This window comes from Oryza sativa, chromosome 7 (assembly GCF_034140825.1).
Source record: "Oryza sativa Japonica Group chromosome 7, ASM3414082v1".
NCBI lineage: Eukaryota > Viridiplantae > Streptophyta > Magnoliopsida > Poales > Poaceae > Oryza > Oryza sativa.
The window spans coordinates 25320251-25339273 of record NC_089041.1 but is presented as its reverse complement, the minus strand read 5'-3'; the positions used below and the strand labels follow the sequence as shown (position 1 = coordinate 25339273).

At 46.2% G+C, this 19023-nt stretch overlaps 3 protein-coding genes across 3 annotated transcripts; all 3 read right to left on the bottom strand.

The window, feature by feature from the left end:
- Positions 1-1700: 1700 nt before the first annotated feature.
- On the bottom strand, positions 1701-2279 carry LOC107275446 (uncharacterized). Its single transcript, XM_015790565.3, has one exon. The coding sequence runs from the start codon at positions 2277-2279 to the stop codon at positions 1701-1703; it is 579 nt and encodes a 192-aa protein (XP_015646051.1).
- A 5414-nt stretch (positions 2280-7693) lies between these two features.
- LOC107275473 (protein VACUOLELESS GAMETOPHYTES) lies at positions 7694-8197 on the bottom strand. The gene has a single exon (XM_015790564.1). It carries the CDS (start codon positions 8195-8197, stop codon positions 7694-7696), a length of 504 nt encoding a protein of 167 aa, XP_015646050.1.
- Positions 8198-9638: 1441 nt separating this feature from the next.
- On the bottom strand, positions 9639-13829 carry LOC9271563 (armadillo repeat-containing protein LFR-like). Its single transcript, XM_015789244.3, has 9 exons — positions 13686-13829; positions 13350-13561; positions 12567-12736; positions 11582-11715; positions 11243-11490; positions 10708-10813; positions 10482-10620; positions 10227-10354; positions 9639-10140 (listed from the first exon to the last, which is right to left on the bottom strand). The coding sequence occupies exons 2-9, from the start codon at positions 13543-13545 to the stop codon at positions 9879-9881; spliced, it is 1383 nt and encodes a 460-aa protein (XP_015644730.1). The 5' UTR covers positions 13546-13561; positions 13686-13829; the 3' UTR covers positions 9639-9878.
- Positions 13830-19023: the final 5194 nt, after the last annotated feature.

Below are 19023 nucleotides of genomic sequence, written 5' to 3'. Positions count from 1 at the left end.
GTGGCACTTCCAGATACACGTATTTGGGGCCTGTTCACTTTGATGCCAAAAAAAACCTTACCAAATTTTAGCATTGCAATGCCAAAATTTTAGCATAGTTGCCAAAATTTTGATATAGTTACCAAAATTTGGTAGCAAACTAAATGTAGCCACTTTTTTGGTAACTTTACCAAAATTTGGTAAGGTTGAAAATGGCATCAAAGTGAACAGACCCTTAGTTTCCACCGGCCAACACGCAGAACGTGCGACTCACCTCCACGCGCTCATGCTTGTGCCCGTAAGGCAGCTGGGCCGCTCTACATGTTGACTAGGGGGAAAAAGTACACCGAACGTCCCTCAACTTGTCATCAAGTTACAAAATCGTCCTCCAACAGCAAAACCAGATACACAACATCCCTCAATTTACAGAAACCGTTCACTTTAGATCCTCTGGTGGTTTTGACCCCGATTTTGTCCTACGTGGCGTTGAGTCAACGTGAAACCCATGTGGGCCCCACATATCAGTGTGGCCACGTCATCACCCTCTCTTTCCCCTTCTCTATCTCTCACACTTTTCTCCTCTCTCCCCACCGCGCCGCGCCTCCCTCCCGGTGCTCGCTCTCCTCCTCCTCCTCCACTTCCGCGTCCTCGCCGCTACCGCGGGGTCCCACTTCTCCCCTGGCGGTCTCCCGCCTTGTAGGCCGCTCTCCTCCTCGTTAACATCTGACGACGTTGGCAGTGGTGGAGAAGGCTGGCGCGGAGGGCGATGTGACGGCCTGCGACGTGAAGTGTTATGTGTTATTAATGTGTTCTTAGATGTGTCATGTGTTCTGTGCTGTGTTCATGACGTTCTTGACATGTTCTTGAAGTTCTTGATTTGTGTTCTTGATGTGCTTGGCTTGATTCGTGCTTGGGTCAGCTTGATTCGAGCCGAGCCGGTATTTTTTTTTGGGCTTGTTCATCTTTCTAGGTGCCGGTTCTAAACCGTCGACACCTATTTGGTTTCATATCTGTGCTGCCTGCGAGGTGTCGGTTGCCAAATCCGGCACATATGTGGGGTTGGCAACCGGCACCAAAAGATCTTTATGTAGTAGTAGAACTCGTTACGACAAACCCCAAGAATGTTTTGTGTGATTATATTATTACAGATAACACGTTGAAACAGCACTCGCGTGTTATACGTACGTACTCCCTCTGTACTTGTAGAGGAAGTCGTTTTGGACAGTGACACGGTCTCTAAAACACAACTTTGACTTCTTGTTTCTACAAAAGTATCTATTGAAAAGTGATATATGTATACTTCTAGTAAAGTATTTTTCAAGGTAAACCTATTTATATAATTTTTAAATTTTTAAACTCAATAACTCAATAACTTGATTTAAACATTGTCATAAACGAATTGTAGTATACGTAACTGACAAATCGCTCGGACGAAAGTTCAGCTGGCTAGCTGTACCAGTAATTAATCGTTCGAGCTCAACGAAGCTTGCAGGGCGTTAATGACCGCCACCATGCCATTGGCAGCCGGGAAATCCGCCGCCAGCTGCTGCTCCGCGACCACGACGAGAAACCTCGCGACGGCGGGGGCTGGAGCAGCAGCAGCTCCGCCGCACGAACCCCTCGCGCCGTCAGGACCACTGCTACCCTGGTCCTCGCCGGCCGGCGCCGGCGGCGGCGGGACGCCGGAAACGCAGCCGCCGATGTGGAGCACGAACATGCAGCTAGGCGGCGCAGCGGTAGTGCCGCGTGCGCACGGTGGAGCAGTCTCGGCGGCAGACGGAGCAGACCCGGGCCATCTCGGCGGGTGTGCACGGGCCGGACGGGATGAGCATGAGCTCGGTGTGGGTGAGCGCGTGCTTCCGGTGGAGCGGGCTGCGGATCTCTCCCGGCAGCATCGTGCACAGCGGGTGCGCGGCGAACCCGCACCTCCGCGCGCCGCAGCGGTAGGCGAGGTGGCCGTGCTGGAAGGGCCCCCGGCACAGGGTGCACGGCCACGATCCATCCGCCGCCGTGACCTGTCTGAGCGCGAGGTTGTGCGACCACGGATGCCCGAAGAAGTTGGGAGGTGGAGTTATCATTTTCTCCGGGAAGAAGTCGGCGCAGGCCTCGTGGATGTCGAAGTCGCAGTGGTCGCAGCGGTAGCCGGCGCCGGCGACGACGCGAGTCCCGCAGATGCGGCAGACGTGGCGGCTGCTCGGCTGCCGCTCGCCGCCGCCGTACTGTGTCTTGAGAAGCGGGTGCTGTGGATGGGCGAAGTGCGTCCGGCTCTCGGTCAGCTGATTGCCGGACGCTGCTGCCATGATAAGCTATTGATGATTTGACGTTTGTGCTAGCTTTGATATATGTGCTTCATTCACAGGGTTCCTCGTGCACTTAAAAAGGGTTCATATGTCAACTCTGATTTCTGAACAATGTACTATTAGTAGCTTACGGTTTTTCGTTCTGATCGAAATTGGTTTTAACTTTTAAGATGTGTTGAACTATGTATGAAACAGCTGGCGCTAATAGTGTAATTTACAAGTAAAGTCAATTTTGAGATCGAGCCTGATATGTAGGCAGTTTTAATTCCCTCTACGCACTGATCGAATTGAAGCGGCCCATAGTATATAGGTGCACTCACTGTATTGCTACTTGCTCCTTGTGCTAGCTTACATGCATACAGAAACATTCAGCGACGACTCGAGGTTACTCAATGAGTTCTAAACATAAAAAAAGAGGGGTCAGCGGCAATCGCCGTCTCGCACACGTACGTACGATCAATACCTTCTTCCCGACCGCATATGCACAGGCGAGCCAGGACCGCGTGTACACTGTGCAGCGCTACTGTGTAGACCGACAGGAGAGGGCCGGAACAGGGTCCAATATTGTTTGAAATTTCAGAAATTTTCACATTGTTGTGTGCTACTGTATTAGTGTTTTTGTGCGAGGATCGACTTCATCGTCTCTCATACGTCGCCGGTGTCATGGAGGCGCGCAGAGGATAACAGAGGGAGAGATAGGGTAAAAAGAAATACTCCGGTAGCTTAGGTTCAATCGACCTAACGAAGCATCATAAGGACGTAGCTGGGGTAGTCCTTGTGGACTCGGGACTACCCCAATTTTGACCAAGAAATCCCCTACACCTCATAAAAAATTAGGCCCAAATAATCAAATCCAATAGACCAAACTAAAATTAGCAACCCAAACCCAAGAAAAACGTTGAGCTGTGAACTCTGCAAGAGCTGCCCGGAAGACACTGATCACCTTTTCCTCAACTGTCCCCTGGCCTCAGCTTTCTGGGATATGATTCAAGTAGCACCCTTATAACATCTATGAATTTGCTTCACTCCAACACCCTGATGGACAACATTTCGGCTCTTCAGAGTAATACCTTCTTCATTCTCTGTTGCTGACGCCTGTGGAATCATCGAAACAAAGTTGTCTTTCAGAACCAGCCCCCCTTCATTTCTCGGCTCAATAGAAGTTGTATTCAGGATGCTCAGCTCTGGGCACATCGCTTTAAACCTTCGCTTAAAGCACTCCTCCCGCTCTGGCTATCGCTGTTTAATGCTTCTCTTGCTCTTCTCTAGTTGCTGTTCTTTAGCTCTTTTGTAGCTTTTAGTTTTCCCCCTTTTATTTTGGCCTCGTCTTTGTATAGTTCCTCTGTAATTCTCTTACTTCTTTTAATCCAATTTAGGTGGGGCCTCCCCCCACCCCCCCCCTCCCTTAAAAAAAAGAAAAACGTTGAGGGCCTATTCGGAACACAGGAAAAGGAAAAACACAGGATAGGAAAAACGTAGGAATATGAAAGGAAATCACGTTGAAAACATAGGATTGAAAAACGCAGGAATATAAAAGTTGAGAGCATTCGGTTTACAGGAAAGGAAATAAAAAGTAATCGAGGAGTAATCTGTATACTGTATTTATTATCTACCGCTATCTTGCTTATCCCGTCTGTCTTGCTTATTATCTAGTGGCTGTTTTATTGCTTGATTGGCTTGATTCTCTCAAAGGGAATGAAACAAGAGATTGGAGTGGATGGAATTTTCCTCCGTTTTTCCTGTGGAATCAGCAGCAAAGGATTTTTTCCTACAGTTTTCCCATAACCACTTTTTACGATCCGAACGATAGGATAGGAAAAAATCCCATGTGAACAGTATTCCTATGAAATTCCCGGGAAAAGCCTCCAATCCGAATGAGCCCTGAGAGTGGAGGATGAGGGGATGGCTAATGCGCGCATACGCGCCAGCTAAATCGCTGGCGCGCACGCCAGCTATCCCCTTCCGCCGGTCCTTTTCTTTTTTTGCGTATTCGCACTTTTTTCTCTGATCTTAGGCGTGTTTTCTTCGTTTCTTTTTTATTTTTTTAATCATTCACACACCTCTTTACAAATAAATATAGAATTGAAAGAAACCAAAAAGGCGGAAAAACGAAAAAAAAAGAGTGTGAGAAGCTACGAACTAGGAAACGCTCGCGATTTACTAATCTGGCGCGTTTGCGCGGATTAGCAATCCTGGGTGGACGAGCCGTTACAACGCTACTCCCTACTCCCTGTCTTCCTCCCTTCAACTTCGCCCGATGCCCGTACCACGCGCGGTTGCCGAGTCGCCGACGAGGCGACACCCGTGTGTCAAGTCGCACCACCGCCACCCGTGCGCCGTGCCGCCGTGGATACACCACCCACCGTCCTCGTGGCGCCTTCTGCAGGACGTTCCACAGCCATCTCCGCTCTGGTGCTCTTGGCCAGCCAAGCGACCACAGCCTCCCGCTCCCGCTGCAGCGCTCGGCGCCTCGGCCGCTTGCCCGCAGCCATGCAGCCTTTGCTTCAATTCCGGCGGAACGGAACGGCGCCTTCCCCTGCAGGTAGTGAACAACTGCCTCTACTCCCCTTCCTTTGGCTGACTAGCTCAGTAGTTATGTCTCTGTAGGTAATGGCTTCAAAAATAGATTTCTGATTTGTGAGTCTGTGAATAAGTGAATAACTGAATATACAATTTGTAAGTTGTGATTATTGTTTAGTGAATGTGTCATTGTAGTTTGTAGGATTGGTAAAGCATGAAGAGGAGCAGGGATTTTAGCTTGTTAAGTAAGCCACTTATCGATGTTATAAGACATTATTATTATATTTCTAACATATTTTCACTAATTTTGTTCTTGTATATGATATCTTAGGTGTAGAAAATTTTAGTATATGATGTGAATTTGTAAACTATGACTACCCAAGGAAAATCTCCTGGCTACGCCACTGTATTGATATATTATGGCGGCGAGGGGCGCCCTGTCCGAGTGCATCATCAGCAGTGCCGGCTACCGATGCGTCGAGTGCGCGTGCGGCGGCTTCGACGTCCAAGATCAGCGCAGAGCAGTTTGTTAAGTAAATGTGTCATTGCAGTTTGCAGGATTGGTAAAACATGAAGAGGAGCAGGGATATTGATTAGTGAATGTGTCATTTTAGCTTGTTAAGTAAGCCACTTATGATGTTTTAAGACATTATAATAATATCATATTTTCACTAGTTTTGTACTTGTATATCATATTTTCGGTGTAGAAAATTGTAGTATGTGATGTGCATTTGTGAACTAGTACTGCCCAAGGAAAATCTCCTGGTTACACCATTGACATATGTTACGGCGGCGAGGGGCGCCCTATGCAAGCGCATCATCCGTAGCATTGGCTACCGATGTGTCGAGGGAGTGTGCGGCGGCTCCTGTTAGGAAGCGATAGGCAAATAAACGATAAAAAATAATAGATCAATCATAGAAGACCCGAGATTTAACGTGGAAAATCTTTTCAAAGCAGGAGAGAAAAAACTATGAGCATCAGTTAGCAAAATATCTTCACTTTATCGGGGTAAGGTTACAACACCGAACGACGGCTTACAAGAAGTATATATGAAGGTGAAATCCTAAAAGGATAACGACGGGCCTCCGCTTCGCTCTGGCAGAAGCTGGTCACAACTCAACAGTTTCAATGTCCAAGATCAGGGTAGAGGGCTGCCTCTCCCTGCCGATGGCGCGCTCATTCTCTCTCTCTCTCTCTCTCTCCCCCTCATGGCTAGCCGGCCGGTGGACTCGAAAACTTCAAATGTGGCCTCAAATCCATTAAAAAAAGTGAATGTTAGAAAATGAACTAATATTATAAATAAAAGGGGTGAGACTTCAAATCCAGACCAGCCAGCCCACACTACTATAAAAATCATTTTCGCCGACGTTGGGTATTCATTTTTGGAGGCGGACATGACCCTCAGAGCCAAATAGCCGCCTACAAAAATGCAAACCGAGATGAAGCTCGCTGTCCGCCTACGAAATCCATTTTCGCAGGCGGACCTCTTATGTGGTCCGCCTACGAAAGTAGACTTGGAATATAAATAGAGCTAACCTAGGGCCGATTTTTTCTAAGTCCTCATTCTCCCTCACTCCTCTCCTGCGTCCCTCCTCACTCCCCTCCCCTCCCCTTCCCTCCTCTCACCGGCCGCCGGCCGGAGGCAGCGGCGGCTCCCTCGCGACATGGCGGCCGCGGCGGCCTCCGGCCCCTCCCTCCCTCCCTGATCTAGCCGGAGGGGGGCGGGGGGAGGGCGGCAGCGGCACCCGGCGTGGCTCCCCTCCCAGATCCGGCCGGAGGGAGGCCGGGGGAGGGCGGCTGCGGCGAGGCGCGGGGATGACCATGGCGCGGGGCGGCGGCGGCACCCGGTGCGGCTCCCCTCCCAGATCCGACCGGATGGAGACCGGGGGAGGGCGGCAGCGGCGGTTCCCTCTATCCTAGATCCAGCCGAAGGAAGGGAGAGGGCGGTGGCGGCGGCGGCGCCCCCCACCACCAGCGTCGGCGGCCCTTCAGCAGCGGCTATGCTTCCCCTCACCTCCCCTTCCTCTCCCTCGACCTCCCAAAACCCTAACCCTAGATCGACCGGAGGTGAGTAGCAGCACGGGTGGGGGGTGGTAGTGATTTTTTTTGTTCATCAAGAGGATTTTCGGCCGCCTGCGAAAATCGATGTTTTTCGCAGGCATTTATATACAGGCGGACCTTTCCCTGCCTGGAAAAATGATTTTTGGCCGCATGCAAAAAAAAAAGATTTTTCTAGTAGTGCCACCACTTTGTTGAGCTAGCCGAAAAACACTCTGGACGTTTTTCGCTTCAAGTTCATTCAAATATGACCTAAATTAAATAACAGACGAATTATGGAATAGCCTGAATTCCCTGGCATCGGGACGCCGTTCGGAGAAGAAGGAAAATACGTCGAGGTGGTAAAACTCCCCGCCGCAGGCAACGTTGCCGGAAGGGGTCGCGGGTCGCGGCTGGAGAAAGGACCAGCGGCGCGCGAGGAAAAGGACGGCATCAGCCGGCGATGGGGGAGGCGACGCGGCGTCCGACTGGCTATGTTTAGGCCTTTAGGGTACGAGGTGGTTGGGCCTTTTTTTGGGCCGCACGGGGCTACCGGGCTTAGAAAGGCTAACACGAAAGACCGTAACAATCACCTCGACAACGCGACTGCTAGCTGCTGGAGTGAGAGTGTGACACACAGCACCGAAGACCTGTCGGATGAAGGGAGTACAGCATAGTTGCATGCACAAATCTTCCAGCGGCTACATTTTTTTTTAAAAAAAAAAGAAAATCGACTTGTGATCGAATCGTGAGCACATTGTGATAGGTGGAAGTTTGCAGTGCAGATGGTGCAGTTAACGCAAAGAAGAGGAAAAAAAAAATCCAGTTGCACACATGCGTGCACTGTTTCGATCGTCTAGAGATTAAGCGCCGTCTCAATGACTTCGATCACCGGCGACCCGAACCCGCCGGTGACCGCGTCCGCCACGCGCAGCCCGAACAACCCCATCCTGAGAGCCGCCATGCCGACGCGCCTCGCCACCCCACGCTTCCTACCATGCTGCTGCTCGCCGTCAAGCAGCGACGTGCACCGCGCGTGCACGTCGAAGTCGCACGCCACGCAGCGGTACACGCAGCGCCCGGCGTGGGAGGCCACCCTGCAGGCGTCGCACCACCGGCTGGCCGTGAGGAGGGAGAGCGTGAGCTCGTGCGCGGGGTGCCCGACGAACGCGACGCGCATCGGCAGCGAGAGGCAGGCCTCGTGGGCGTCGAAGCCGCCGCACTCGCCGCACCTGTAGCCGGCGCCGGCGATGATGCGCTCGCACAGTGCACAGACACAGGCATGGCCCTCCTCGCCGCCGTAGTGGTGCCTCTTTAGCGAGTGCCCTGGGTGTAGCTTGCAGGTGACAGAAGCTGCCATCTCTTGACCGATAATTCGATCGATATGGCTTGGTTTAATTTGTTTGGTTGTAGTAGTTGTGCATGCGGTGTTGACGATGCTTGTACTGGATGTGTATATATAGATGTTTCGAGTCGTCGGTCTTAGTTGATTAATTTTTCTTTTCTAGCCTGACAAGACAATAACCCGGCTTGGTACAGTGTGTGCCAAAAGAAAAAAAAAATGTATGTACCGGCAGCAAGCATGAGCATGACTTGGTATACGTGGGATCAGTCACACTCCGGAGCACTTGCTAATTATTGGATAGTAAATTTCACGTTCAACAAAACCAGCAGTTTAATTTAGGCTCAACTTGTGCTGAGGTTGGAACAAGCGCTGAGGATTTATTTTTATGATTATTCAGACTACCATTTTAATCCAGGCTGTTTCCTAATGTCTCAAGAGCATAGGGGCTAGTCGGCGCGCTATGGGTATCCTAGTATTGACAATGTTGATGGTTGATCATGGGAGAGCTGCAACACAGTTGATTTTAAATTTTAAGTTTTGATTTTATATTAATTTTAGGGTGTTTTCTTCACCACCTACTTTGTCCAGATCTCCCTTTTACAGGTGCTAAAAGATGAGTAAAAAAACTCAGCCAAAATCATTCTTGAAAGTTAAAATTCAAAATCACCTTGGGTTCTAAGAAAAAGCAAGGTAAGCCAAACAGAGCAAATTATGGGTCTGGTCGGCAAGCTGGCTGCGGTTGCTAAAGCTGAGGCTGCGTCGTGCGTGTGCAACACTGTTGGTGCTGGCTGTGCCACAGCCGTAGCACAGGCAGCCGAACAGGCCCTATACAAAGCTCTGGTGTTACCTATTTTTTTCAATTTTATGTGATTAGTTGTAGTGATTATGAATGCGTCGCTGAGATATAGAGTTTTTTTTTTACCAGGTTGAGATATCTACTGTTTCACGGATGTGAAATTCCGTAGATGTATCTGTTAGCTTGACCCAAACAATATAAGCGGCTAATGAGTGAGCGTGTTGAATTGGTTAGTGGAGCGTGTATGCTTATCTTATCTTAATCCCAGATTCCCAAGTTCATGAGTAACATATTTAAATTAAGATGTCAACCAACGATCCCAGATTCCTTGCAAGTTGCGCCCCTTTGGCCTTGGCGGCAGAAAAGAAAAAATTTCAACTTGGCACTCGAGAGTACGAGTACACATGACCTCTTCAAACACTTCACAGCTAGTAGTACTGGTATAAAATAAAATGAAGGCATCCATACCAACATGGCAACATCCATTGTACCGGAACGGCCTCTTCTTGTTGCCAGAGACGTTGTCCACGGGCTGGGCTGCAGAGAAAGCCGAGCAAAACAACCTCACTGAAACACCAGACTATTGCTCATTCTAGGCACAGCAAAACGATTTGGCAGAAAATTCCAGCAGCATTCATAACACCAACATGCTACAATATATACCAGCCATTCCAAGCCTAACAAAAAATATCATAGATAGTACTCTGAAACTCTGGAAGCAAGTGTAGTACTTCAGAAAAGGAAGATCAAGGCGTTAAAATGTAAGCTTGCAAGGCTGCAACTAAATACAGCTAAAAGCTTGTTACATACAGTCAGAAACCCAAGGCATTTTCAACATAACAGGTACCTAAGCTACTAAAGTACATCTTATCTAGTAGATTTTAACAATACAATGATGCATCAGTTTATGTTCCCCCAGATAGCTTGCCCTGCTGTCACTTTGTTGCTCGGCCTTGCAGTCAGCTCATATAGAATCCTTGCAAATGTGTCGGAGTATTTCCCTTCCGACGTGAGTATCTCAGCAAAAGTATTCTCATGGACAAGGAGATGCATCCTGTTTTGAGGCTCAGAGACTAGGCTCTCCACTATCATTGATGCTTTCCTACAAACTTCAGGCACGGGATGTGGCGTCTTCACGACCTTAAGGAGTCTATCGACAGCCCTGGTTCAAATAATACGAAATTTAAGAGTTTGAATTTAAGTTCTCATGTCAGTGTGCTATATCTAATAGAATGAAGGAGATATTACCATCGCTCGCTAGCAAGCTTCAGCCGGAAGTCCATATTCACTTCTGCTACATTGTACAGCGCACTAATAGCAGCTGCCTGTGCATCGACTGCTGGCACACTCAAGAGGTCAACTAGTCTCTTGTATATCTGTATGAAAATTTAGCAATGTAAAGTACAGAATTTTATCATCCACAACCGAATAGCTTTATTCGGTCCATCTCCATAGCATATCAACAAAATTGAAACAATATGCTAGAAGTTAAAAATGATTTACCTGTGGAATGGCTGGAAGAAGAAATGGTTCATTGTCTGGATTGATTATCAGCCGCCCAATTAATTCAGCAGCAGCACAATGCCACACCCTAATCGATGATGCAAGCATGCCCATTATGGCTTGAACTGCACGTTTCTCACTGTATTATTGGTGAAAAAGCAGAGTAAAGCATCAGGCATCACTATGAAAACAAAATGAAAAGAACTTGTGATAAGTTTGATCTCACGTTATTTTAATAAATGATGGCTTTGATGAGCTGAAGATTCTCAGGTCCAGGACAGGTGCTAGATTAACAAGGGTCTCAAGCATGTTTGTTATGAGCTCATCATCTTCTGTTACATGATAAAAATGCATAAAAAGTTAGTTTGTTATGAGCTCATAATCTTCTGGTACATGATAAAAATGAATAGAAGGTTAGTTTACATGTTATCATAACTTGGTCCTAGGATAAATAACTTATTTGATTTAGCACACAATTAACATCAACTTGAAATTGAATTGCCCTAGACAATTGGATAGAATAATTTGCAACACACTTCTTGCTATCTATAAAGTTTTCCTTGTTGGTAATTTTTTTATATCCTTTAGATCTATGTAAAATTCTCTTTTAACTTATTTTAATACATTACAGCTGGATTATCCCCTACCATCTCCTGTCAAAAGCAAAAATTATGGCACAACACAACCAAAAGAGGTAGTCGGTCATTTCCATATTAATTTATGGTTTTTAAAATAGAATATAATTGAATTTGGAACTTTACCAGTGTTTTGGTCTTCTAAGCACTGAAATACAGTCTCCAAGCAGTGTCTATGTTGAACCATAACAGTCTCATTTTCTGGCATGAAAGAGAAATTGCGAATTATATTGGAGGCTGCAACAGCACACTGCTGCTTTTCTGTTCGTCCTTCGTCATCAACATTAAATAGGCCCTCTTCATCAAACAAAAATCCTGCAGATCGCTTCTTCGTGACAGTAGAGTCAGCTGTCTTTGTTTGGTCATCTGAAGGACTGAGATACCGTATTTCAGAAAAATACAAGTATTGCTGCTTAACTCATTAAAAATGAGGTGAAGATGTTGATGAGACTAATAACAACATACGTGGTGGTGTCTGAGTAGACTTTTTCAACATTCTCATGACCAAAGCCGGAGAGTGTTGTATTGACACCCAATGTTCTTACTCTTGGCGGTTTTGTATGATCCTTAGGCATTGCAATATCTCGCCAGTCATCTATCTGTACAAAATGGAAATGCATCAAACAGAATGCAGAAATAAAGTCCTAATAAGCGTATCCGTACATGATCACCATATCATTTCTTTTCTGGATGAAAATTGATCAGTGCATTGTTTAAAAAATTTAGTTATTTAGCAAATTTAGTCATATCAAAGAAGCACGGTAGTCCAATTAAATAAAGCGATACTTTGGCCACCAACCAATTAAGTGTAAGTGCAAATATCGGAACCTTTATTTACGTTTCTATGGCTACAGTGGACAACAATGCCAGTCCTGGATATTGCATGAGATCATCACATTTTCATCAGTGTCTGGATATTGTGGGCAAGATTCTGGTGGCAAGGGAATAGGAGCGAGAGGCAGGAAGCCAAGATCCTGGAGACCTGGACCATGGCGCTTGGGCACCATTGTGCAGGAGGAAGACAGGAGGTACACGGAAGTTCGCAGAGAAGCAGGGGGTAGGGTAACTATTCTAGTTTGCCTTCAAGTAGCGATAGTCCCATCCTTAAGTAGGAGGATTGCCTAACAACTTCTGCAGATTAAACGAAAGAATAATTTGCGAACAAAAAGTAAAGATAAATCAGTCTCACAATCCATTTCCTGATCCTCCTGGTCTGGAACAGGTGGCTGCGGCCACTGGTGGCATCAACAGTACTGGAGGTCCACCATAAAAAATGAATAGGGTGATGATTGACTGACTAATCATTTTCTAAAATGAACTCTGATTCAAATTGATCAATTAATGCATGCTAGAGGAATTGGGAAACATGATTTTTGGCTTCAGAAGATATGCATCATTCCATAACATATAGATCAAATTGGAAGGGGGGAAGTTAACATTAAGAACCTACAACTTGAAGGAGAGCGTCCAAGAGCCCAGGAACTTTAGCAAGAGGTGTTGTATCCCGCCGGAGATCATCCTTCTCCTTAAATGAGAGTACTGTAAGGGCGTTCAATGCCCATAGTATCTCACTCTTCAACCCACTTTGCAATGCAAGAACAATTCTTTTATTGTTCTGATCTGAAAAGTCCACAAAGAAACATAAACTCTCCTTCTTAGTAACCATGTCGACAGTACATGTTAAGTGTGCAGAAAAAAGGAGTGCCTGTGCATTTCAAGCTCATGACACATATGTGAGGTAGCATCTCTATTGAATGAGCCAATATGAACAGGGAAAAAAATCTAGGTAAAGAAAATATACAGGCCATCGCTTTTACATCTGAAATGATGAAGACAACTACACCACGATTGTTTGTCCCCATTGTTTCCAATGTTCGTCATAGACTCATATGATTACTAGTGTACTACCCATAAATCACGCCGTTCTTGACGGCCAATTTGACGACCAGTCCCATCTAGCTAAGCAAAGCCTTATTCAATACTAAAAACATTGTTCCTCTATTTCCCTGTTAGGTCAGCAGTCCAATAAGCAAATCCTCGATGCAAGGTATATTCAGCGTCCCAATTTCAATTTCAACACCAGGCACATAATCATCAGACCAAAAACCCTAATCCCCCTTCCCGCAACAAAGTCGTCTCCGAAGACACGCAGGAAGAACTAATCCAAAAGCTGTGCCCTAGACATCATCACAAGGTCGTTGCGGACTTGCAGGCGAAGAAGAAGCTCACTCACCGGAGAGTGCTGTGAGGACTTGGAGGGACGGCCCAACCAGCGCGGCCGGCGCCGCCGCGTCGCCGATTGCAGCCGCCGCGGCCGCGGCCGCCGCCCCGCTGCCGGTGGTGCTTCCGAAGGGGCGCCCGCGCTTCGCCGGCGTGGAGCCGCCGCCCCCGCCGGACTTGCCCGCCGGGGCGGACCTCACGTGGGACATGATGAGGGTTCAGCAGCTGAACCCCAAATTATTTTGGGAACAAGAATGGTGTCAGCAAAGAGAAAAAGGTTTCCAGATCTAGAAGAGAAGGTGTGGGTAATGAAAGATAGAGAGAGAGGATGAGCGTATGGGGTTCTCACCGGCGAGGCTGCGGCGGAAGCAGCAGGACGGCGGCGCGCCGCTGCTCGCCGGATGGAGATAGGGGCGCTGCTCGGCGCAGGCGGCGGGCGAACTCGCGTCGCGAGGAGAGCCTCGAGGCCGCCGAGGGAGGAGACGGGGAGATCGACTAGGGAGTGAGAAACTCAGCAGGCATAGGCCAATTCTTCTGGGCCATGCGCATCATGGGCTTTCTAGGCCCAGGTATCAGGTCCACTACAGCCCAGTTGAAACAAATCAGAGTAAAGGTCCTCTCTGCACACGGAAAAGATCCTCCGACTTAATTTCCTCCAACTTTAAATCACTGACATGCGATCCGTTGAATAGAGAGTCCACCTATCAATGAACCATGTCAGAGGGAAGTAAATCTGAAGATCTCAAATCCCGATTGACTGACCACGGCTCAGAACAACACAATTTGAAATACTACATTATAGTAAATTATCTACACGATTACATCTATATATATATATATTAAAATTTTAATATAAATAAACTTAACGTATGCTAGATTAAGGGATCTAATCAATACAATAGAACAATATTTTTTAGAAAAAAATATTATTAGAGGCATGAAGCTAATAATCCAGTATAATAATCTAATGAAGCAGGGGCTTAACTGTTCTTATGCTTTATTTAGCGCTGCTCCAAATTTTACATCTATGCAACTCTAGATCATTGATTTCTAAGTTTAGTGATACTTTGACTATTTAAATCTTGAATTTAGAGTTATGTCAAGCAAAACCTTAAGTACGCTTCGAATTGAAGCGTTTACCAGGATCAACCATGAGAAAATAAAAGTAGAGAAGGCGTGGATGGTCAGAAACGAGAGGATCGATCATCCACATTATGCATATGGATCTAGTGGTGGAGACAACTCTCAAGTAGGTTAGGCAACCGCCAAAGCTTCATAGTTGACGTCTCTACTACCAACTACCGTTAATATATATATAAATTAGTGGCTTCACTGTCAGTATCTCTCCACCACCAACTACCGTTAATATGTATAAAAATTAGTTGATTACTAGAAAACAATATTAATTGTCTGTACTTGACGGTGTCACTAGCTCCACCACTGTCTAGGCCTAGCCATTCACTGTGTGCGAAAGGGATAAGATAGGGAAGAAGATCACTCATACTCCCAAAGCATATGGAAGTTTCAAGACTAACATATAAAATACTTCCTCCGTTAGAAAATATAAGATGTGCATGTATTTTAAGAATCAAATTCCGGCATCACTAAATTCATATGTACTATACAGGAATCTTTGAAAAAAAATGGTGGTTGAAGTTTGATGATAGAAACAGTGCCCAATCAAGCCACACATTATATTTTTGAATGGAGGGAGCAGTATACATATAGAGAAAAGAGACAATTAATTGCAGCAAAAATATAAATGCTCCTTGTTGCAAGTTTTTCGCACAACCGCGTGTATAAGTTTTTATTTTTCTAAAAAATTACCCATTACCATTTATGAGCATTACTAAAATTTCACAATGTTTAGTACAAATTCATTATTTTGCCACAAAACTGTGTTAAAATTTATAATTTGACTCCATCTTATTTTCTTTTTTTTCTCTTGTTCTGGTCTCTTCACTGTTCTCCACCAGTTCAAGCTATCTGTTCACTCTATTTCATACCTTTTTAGATTTGTCCTAAATCAAACTTCTTAAATTTTAACTAAGTTGATAGTAAAATGTAACAATGTGTACAACACCATAACACCATAGGAACCACCAAATTGAAACAGTTCACAACATATCACGAGAAAAGAATAACAAGCTGTTATTGAAGAAGCAAACGCTGACTTCTAAATGCCATTTCAGCCTAGATCTTTTAATACTTGATATAATTAAAGATAAATGGATTATTTGTTTCAGATAAAGTCTTTGGACGTATGGAAACGACGATACAGCCAAGACGCCAAGTATTGTCACAATAAATCCTATCACAATATCATCACACTAGTTGAAATTCCTCTTGTTGATTTTAGGTGGTCTTGAACGACATTGTTTTGTGAGTAGAAGAAAGTAACACATGGGACGAGCGGCTTAATACAATTTAATTTGCATCGACATCCCTTATAATTTTTACATCACAACTACAAACATACGGCGAAACGACACACGCACCAAAAAAAAAAAAAACTGTGTAGTAGTAAATTAACCTATTAAGCAGCGCATCTATAATCGATACACAGTGCGTCACCTTGCTTGCGTGTTCTACTTAGATTTTGTCAATCGCCCGGCGGACTATGGGAGCGATTACCAGCGATCCCACGGTCGCCAACCCGCCGGTCGTTCCGACATCCACCGCGGTCAAACCGACGGCGACGCCGATCTTGAGAGCAACCTTCGCGGCGCGTACCCCCACGCTCCGTTTCTCCTCCCCCTCCTGCTGCTGCGGCGGCTGCGGCTGCTGGTGTGCGCCGTCCAACACAGGCGTGCACCGAGGGTGCGCGCTGAAGTTGCACGGCGCGCAGGCGTACATGCGGCACCCGGCGTGGGAGATCACGTCGCAGACGTTGCACCACCGGCTGCCCGTCAGGCGGGTGAGCGTGAGCTCGTGCTCGTGGCGCTCGTGCAGGGCGAAGGACGCCGGGAGGGCGAGGCAGCTCCGGTGGACGTGGAAGTCGCACTCGCCGTGCTCGCAGCGGTAGCCGTCGCCGGTGACGACGCGCTCGCACGCGGCGCAGGGGTTGCCCGACCCCGAACCCGACCCCTCGCCGTAGTGGTGCTCGGTTACCAAGTGCTCTGGGTGGTAGAAGCAGCTAACACCTGCCATCTCGTGATATATCGATTTTGCTAGGTGCTGCGTACGTGTGGGCTGGCTGGCTCGTGGTTTTGTTTGATTTGATCCTAGTACTTTTGGCTGTCCAGGTAGTAGTGGTGCATGCTCTCGGAGACACGTATGAGAGTATATATATAGGACCTCTTTATCACTGCTCGGGATCCAGAGTTTGAATATTTTAAGGGCTTGCTCGGATCACAGGATAGGAAAAACATAGGAATAGAAAAAACATAGAAATAATATAGGATTGCATATGCAAAATGTGGGATTGAAAAACAAAAGAATTTGATAGTACGAAGCGTTCGGAACACAGGAATATATAAACCACAGGAATTTTCCAATTAATATTAATCTCATATATTATAGTATAATTAAGCAATAAAATATTAGTTCCCATCTAGTCACTCCAACGTGATTAGCATCTATCCCATGGTAGCTAATGGAAAAAAAATCCCATGGTAGCTAATGGAAAAAAATGAGGTGTGAGTGGATGTTCAGAATCCTATGAAATTCCTACGTTTTCACATGTTGCTATAGTATTCCTATGAAAATCCTGTGCATGGTTCCTATGAAACGAATGCATAAACAGTGCCAAATCCAAAGGAATTGCCAATCCTACGAAAATCCTGTGTAATTCCTCCGTTCCGAACAAGCCCTTAGCTCCACAAAATTATAGACGTGGATTTATGATTACGTTGATAACATTTGAGTAAATTATCTTATTTTCTTTTTGATGAAATTTAAAATTCTAAACAACTACTCCGTAGTATATTTAACATACATACCATTAAATCTAGACTTTCTATGCATCGTTTTTCAGAGTGTTTTTTTTATTAAATCGCAAGGCAACCTTGAAGAACTTCCCTTTTTGAGAGAAACCCTGTACGTGCAGTAGAACGTGTCAAAAGAACCAACAAACTGCAGCTGCATGCAAGCCTGCAACGCAAGAGGCAAGCACACGGATGCTACAGTCTACACGTAACTTAAGAACACTTGCTATCTGTCCTCGTCAATAAATTGATGTCAACGAATCGAACAGTTTAATTATCAACAATTTGTGTTTGCGTTGTGCACTTGAATTTTTCTTCATATTAATTTATATGCCAATGCGCTTAACTTTTTGTGTATTCACTAAAGACTTATACATCGAACTGCAAGCATATGCGTGCGAGACTTGGTTCACGTGATCAACCACCAGAGCAAGTTTAATAGTACAGTCAACTTAGCTCCAAATCATCTATAGCTAATATAATAGCTAATTCATACAATAGTTGCTTACTATACTATTAATACCTGGTCCCACCTGTCATACACACATTACGTTTTGGAGTCCGTGTTGTAGCTAGCTACAGATCTGTAGCCCGCTGCTCTTCTCTCTTCATTTATTTCTTTAAAATATGTTTATAGCTGGCTTATAGCCTGCTATTGTATCTGCTCTCATACTCTGGAGTAGGGGATGTACTCCCTCTGTACTCGTAAAGAAAGTCATTTTGGACAGCGGCACGGTCTCCAAAACACAACTTTGACTTTTTATTTCTATAAAAATATTTATTGAAAAGTGATATATGTATACTTTTGTGAAAGTATTTTTCAATACAAATCTATTCATATAATTTTTACATTTTCAAACTCAACAACTTGAGAGTTATTCATGATTTATATTCCCAAGGTTTGACTTAAACATTATCCCAAACGACTTCCTTTACGAATACGGAGGGAGTAGTAATTAAAGGTGTCGGTGATATGGGACCGGGAGTATTGCGCCCGGAGGCTTGAGGCAGATGGAATCGCCCACGTGGCCTGGCACCTTCGGGGACGTCGGGCCCGAGGGTGAGGTGTCCGCCCTCCTCCTGATTTCCCCGAGGGGGGGTCGGGTTGCTCTTGCCCCGGCCCCGAGGGCCGAGGTGCCCCGACCCCCTGTGGGGTTTGCACTATGTACATAGGTTGGGTGAACACGGTAGGGCTCACCTAACCGCATTTATTGCGGTCTGGTCAAGCGTGTCACGCTGCATGCAGCGCAATGCAGCGCGCTCTTTTATCCGGTCTGTGACCAGTCACAGACCGGTCAGATCAACGGTTAGGTGGCGACTGGCGGTCTGACGCACGCCTCGCCCCGTCCCGTCAAGACGAGAGCCTCTAGGCACACGTCTCCAGCCGGAGCTAGCGTGTTACCTCTTAGAGATGGCACGTTAGCCCTGGTTAGATGAATACCAGGCTTCATCCCAACCATTACAGGCAAGATGCTACAAAAAGAAGGGTGATCATGCAGATCGCTGAACTGACGCATAGAGGACAAGAATGACCGATCTGTGACCGGTCTGACACTGGTCGCGTCAGCAACAGACAGCCACGATCCCACGTTGCGCCTGTCTCCGCCGGGAGTGGAGGTAGGTGTGGGCTGTCCCATCGAAGTGTCATTCGGACGGCAACCATACCAATCTCCGTCCATAAAGAGAAGAAAAGTCCAGTTTGGAAAGGGAAGGGTACATGTGGTATCCCCTTAAGATATAAAAGGAGGACCATGCCCACAA

What these genes read in the sequence shown, in the direction of transcription:
- LOC107275473 (XM_015790564.1), bottom strand. Translation starts at nt 8,197, where the DNA reads ATGGCAGCTTCTGTCACCTGCAAGCTACACCCAGGGCACTCGCTAAAG.
- LOC9271563 (XM_015789244.3), bottom strand. Translation starts at nt 13,545, where the DNA reads ATGTCCCACGTGAGGTCCGCCCCGGCGGGCAAGTCCGGCGGGGGCGGC. An exon ending in AGTCCTCACAGCACTCTCCG is followed by an intron (nt 12,737 to 13,349) that starts GTGAGTGAGCTT and finishes TGGACTTTTCAG; the next exon opens with ATCAGAACAATAAAAGAATT. An exon ending in GTCTACTCAGACACCACCAC is followed by an intron (nt 11,491 to 11,581) that starts GTATGTTGTTAT and finishes ACGGTATCTCAG; the next exon opens with TCCTTCAGATGACCAAACAA.
- LOC107275446 (XM_015790565.3), bottom strand. Translation starts at nt 2,279, where the DNA reads ATGGCAGCAGCGTCCGGCAATCAGCTGACCGAGAGCCGGACGCACTTC.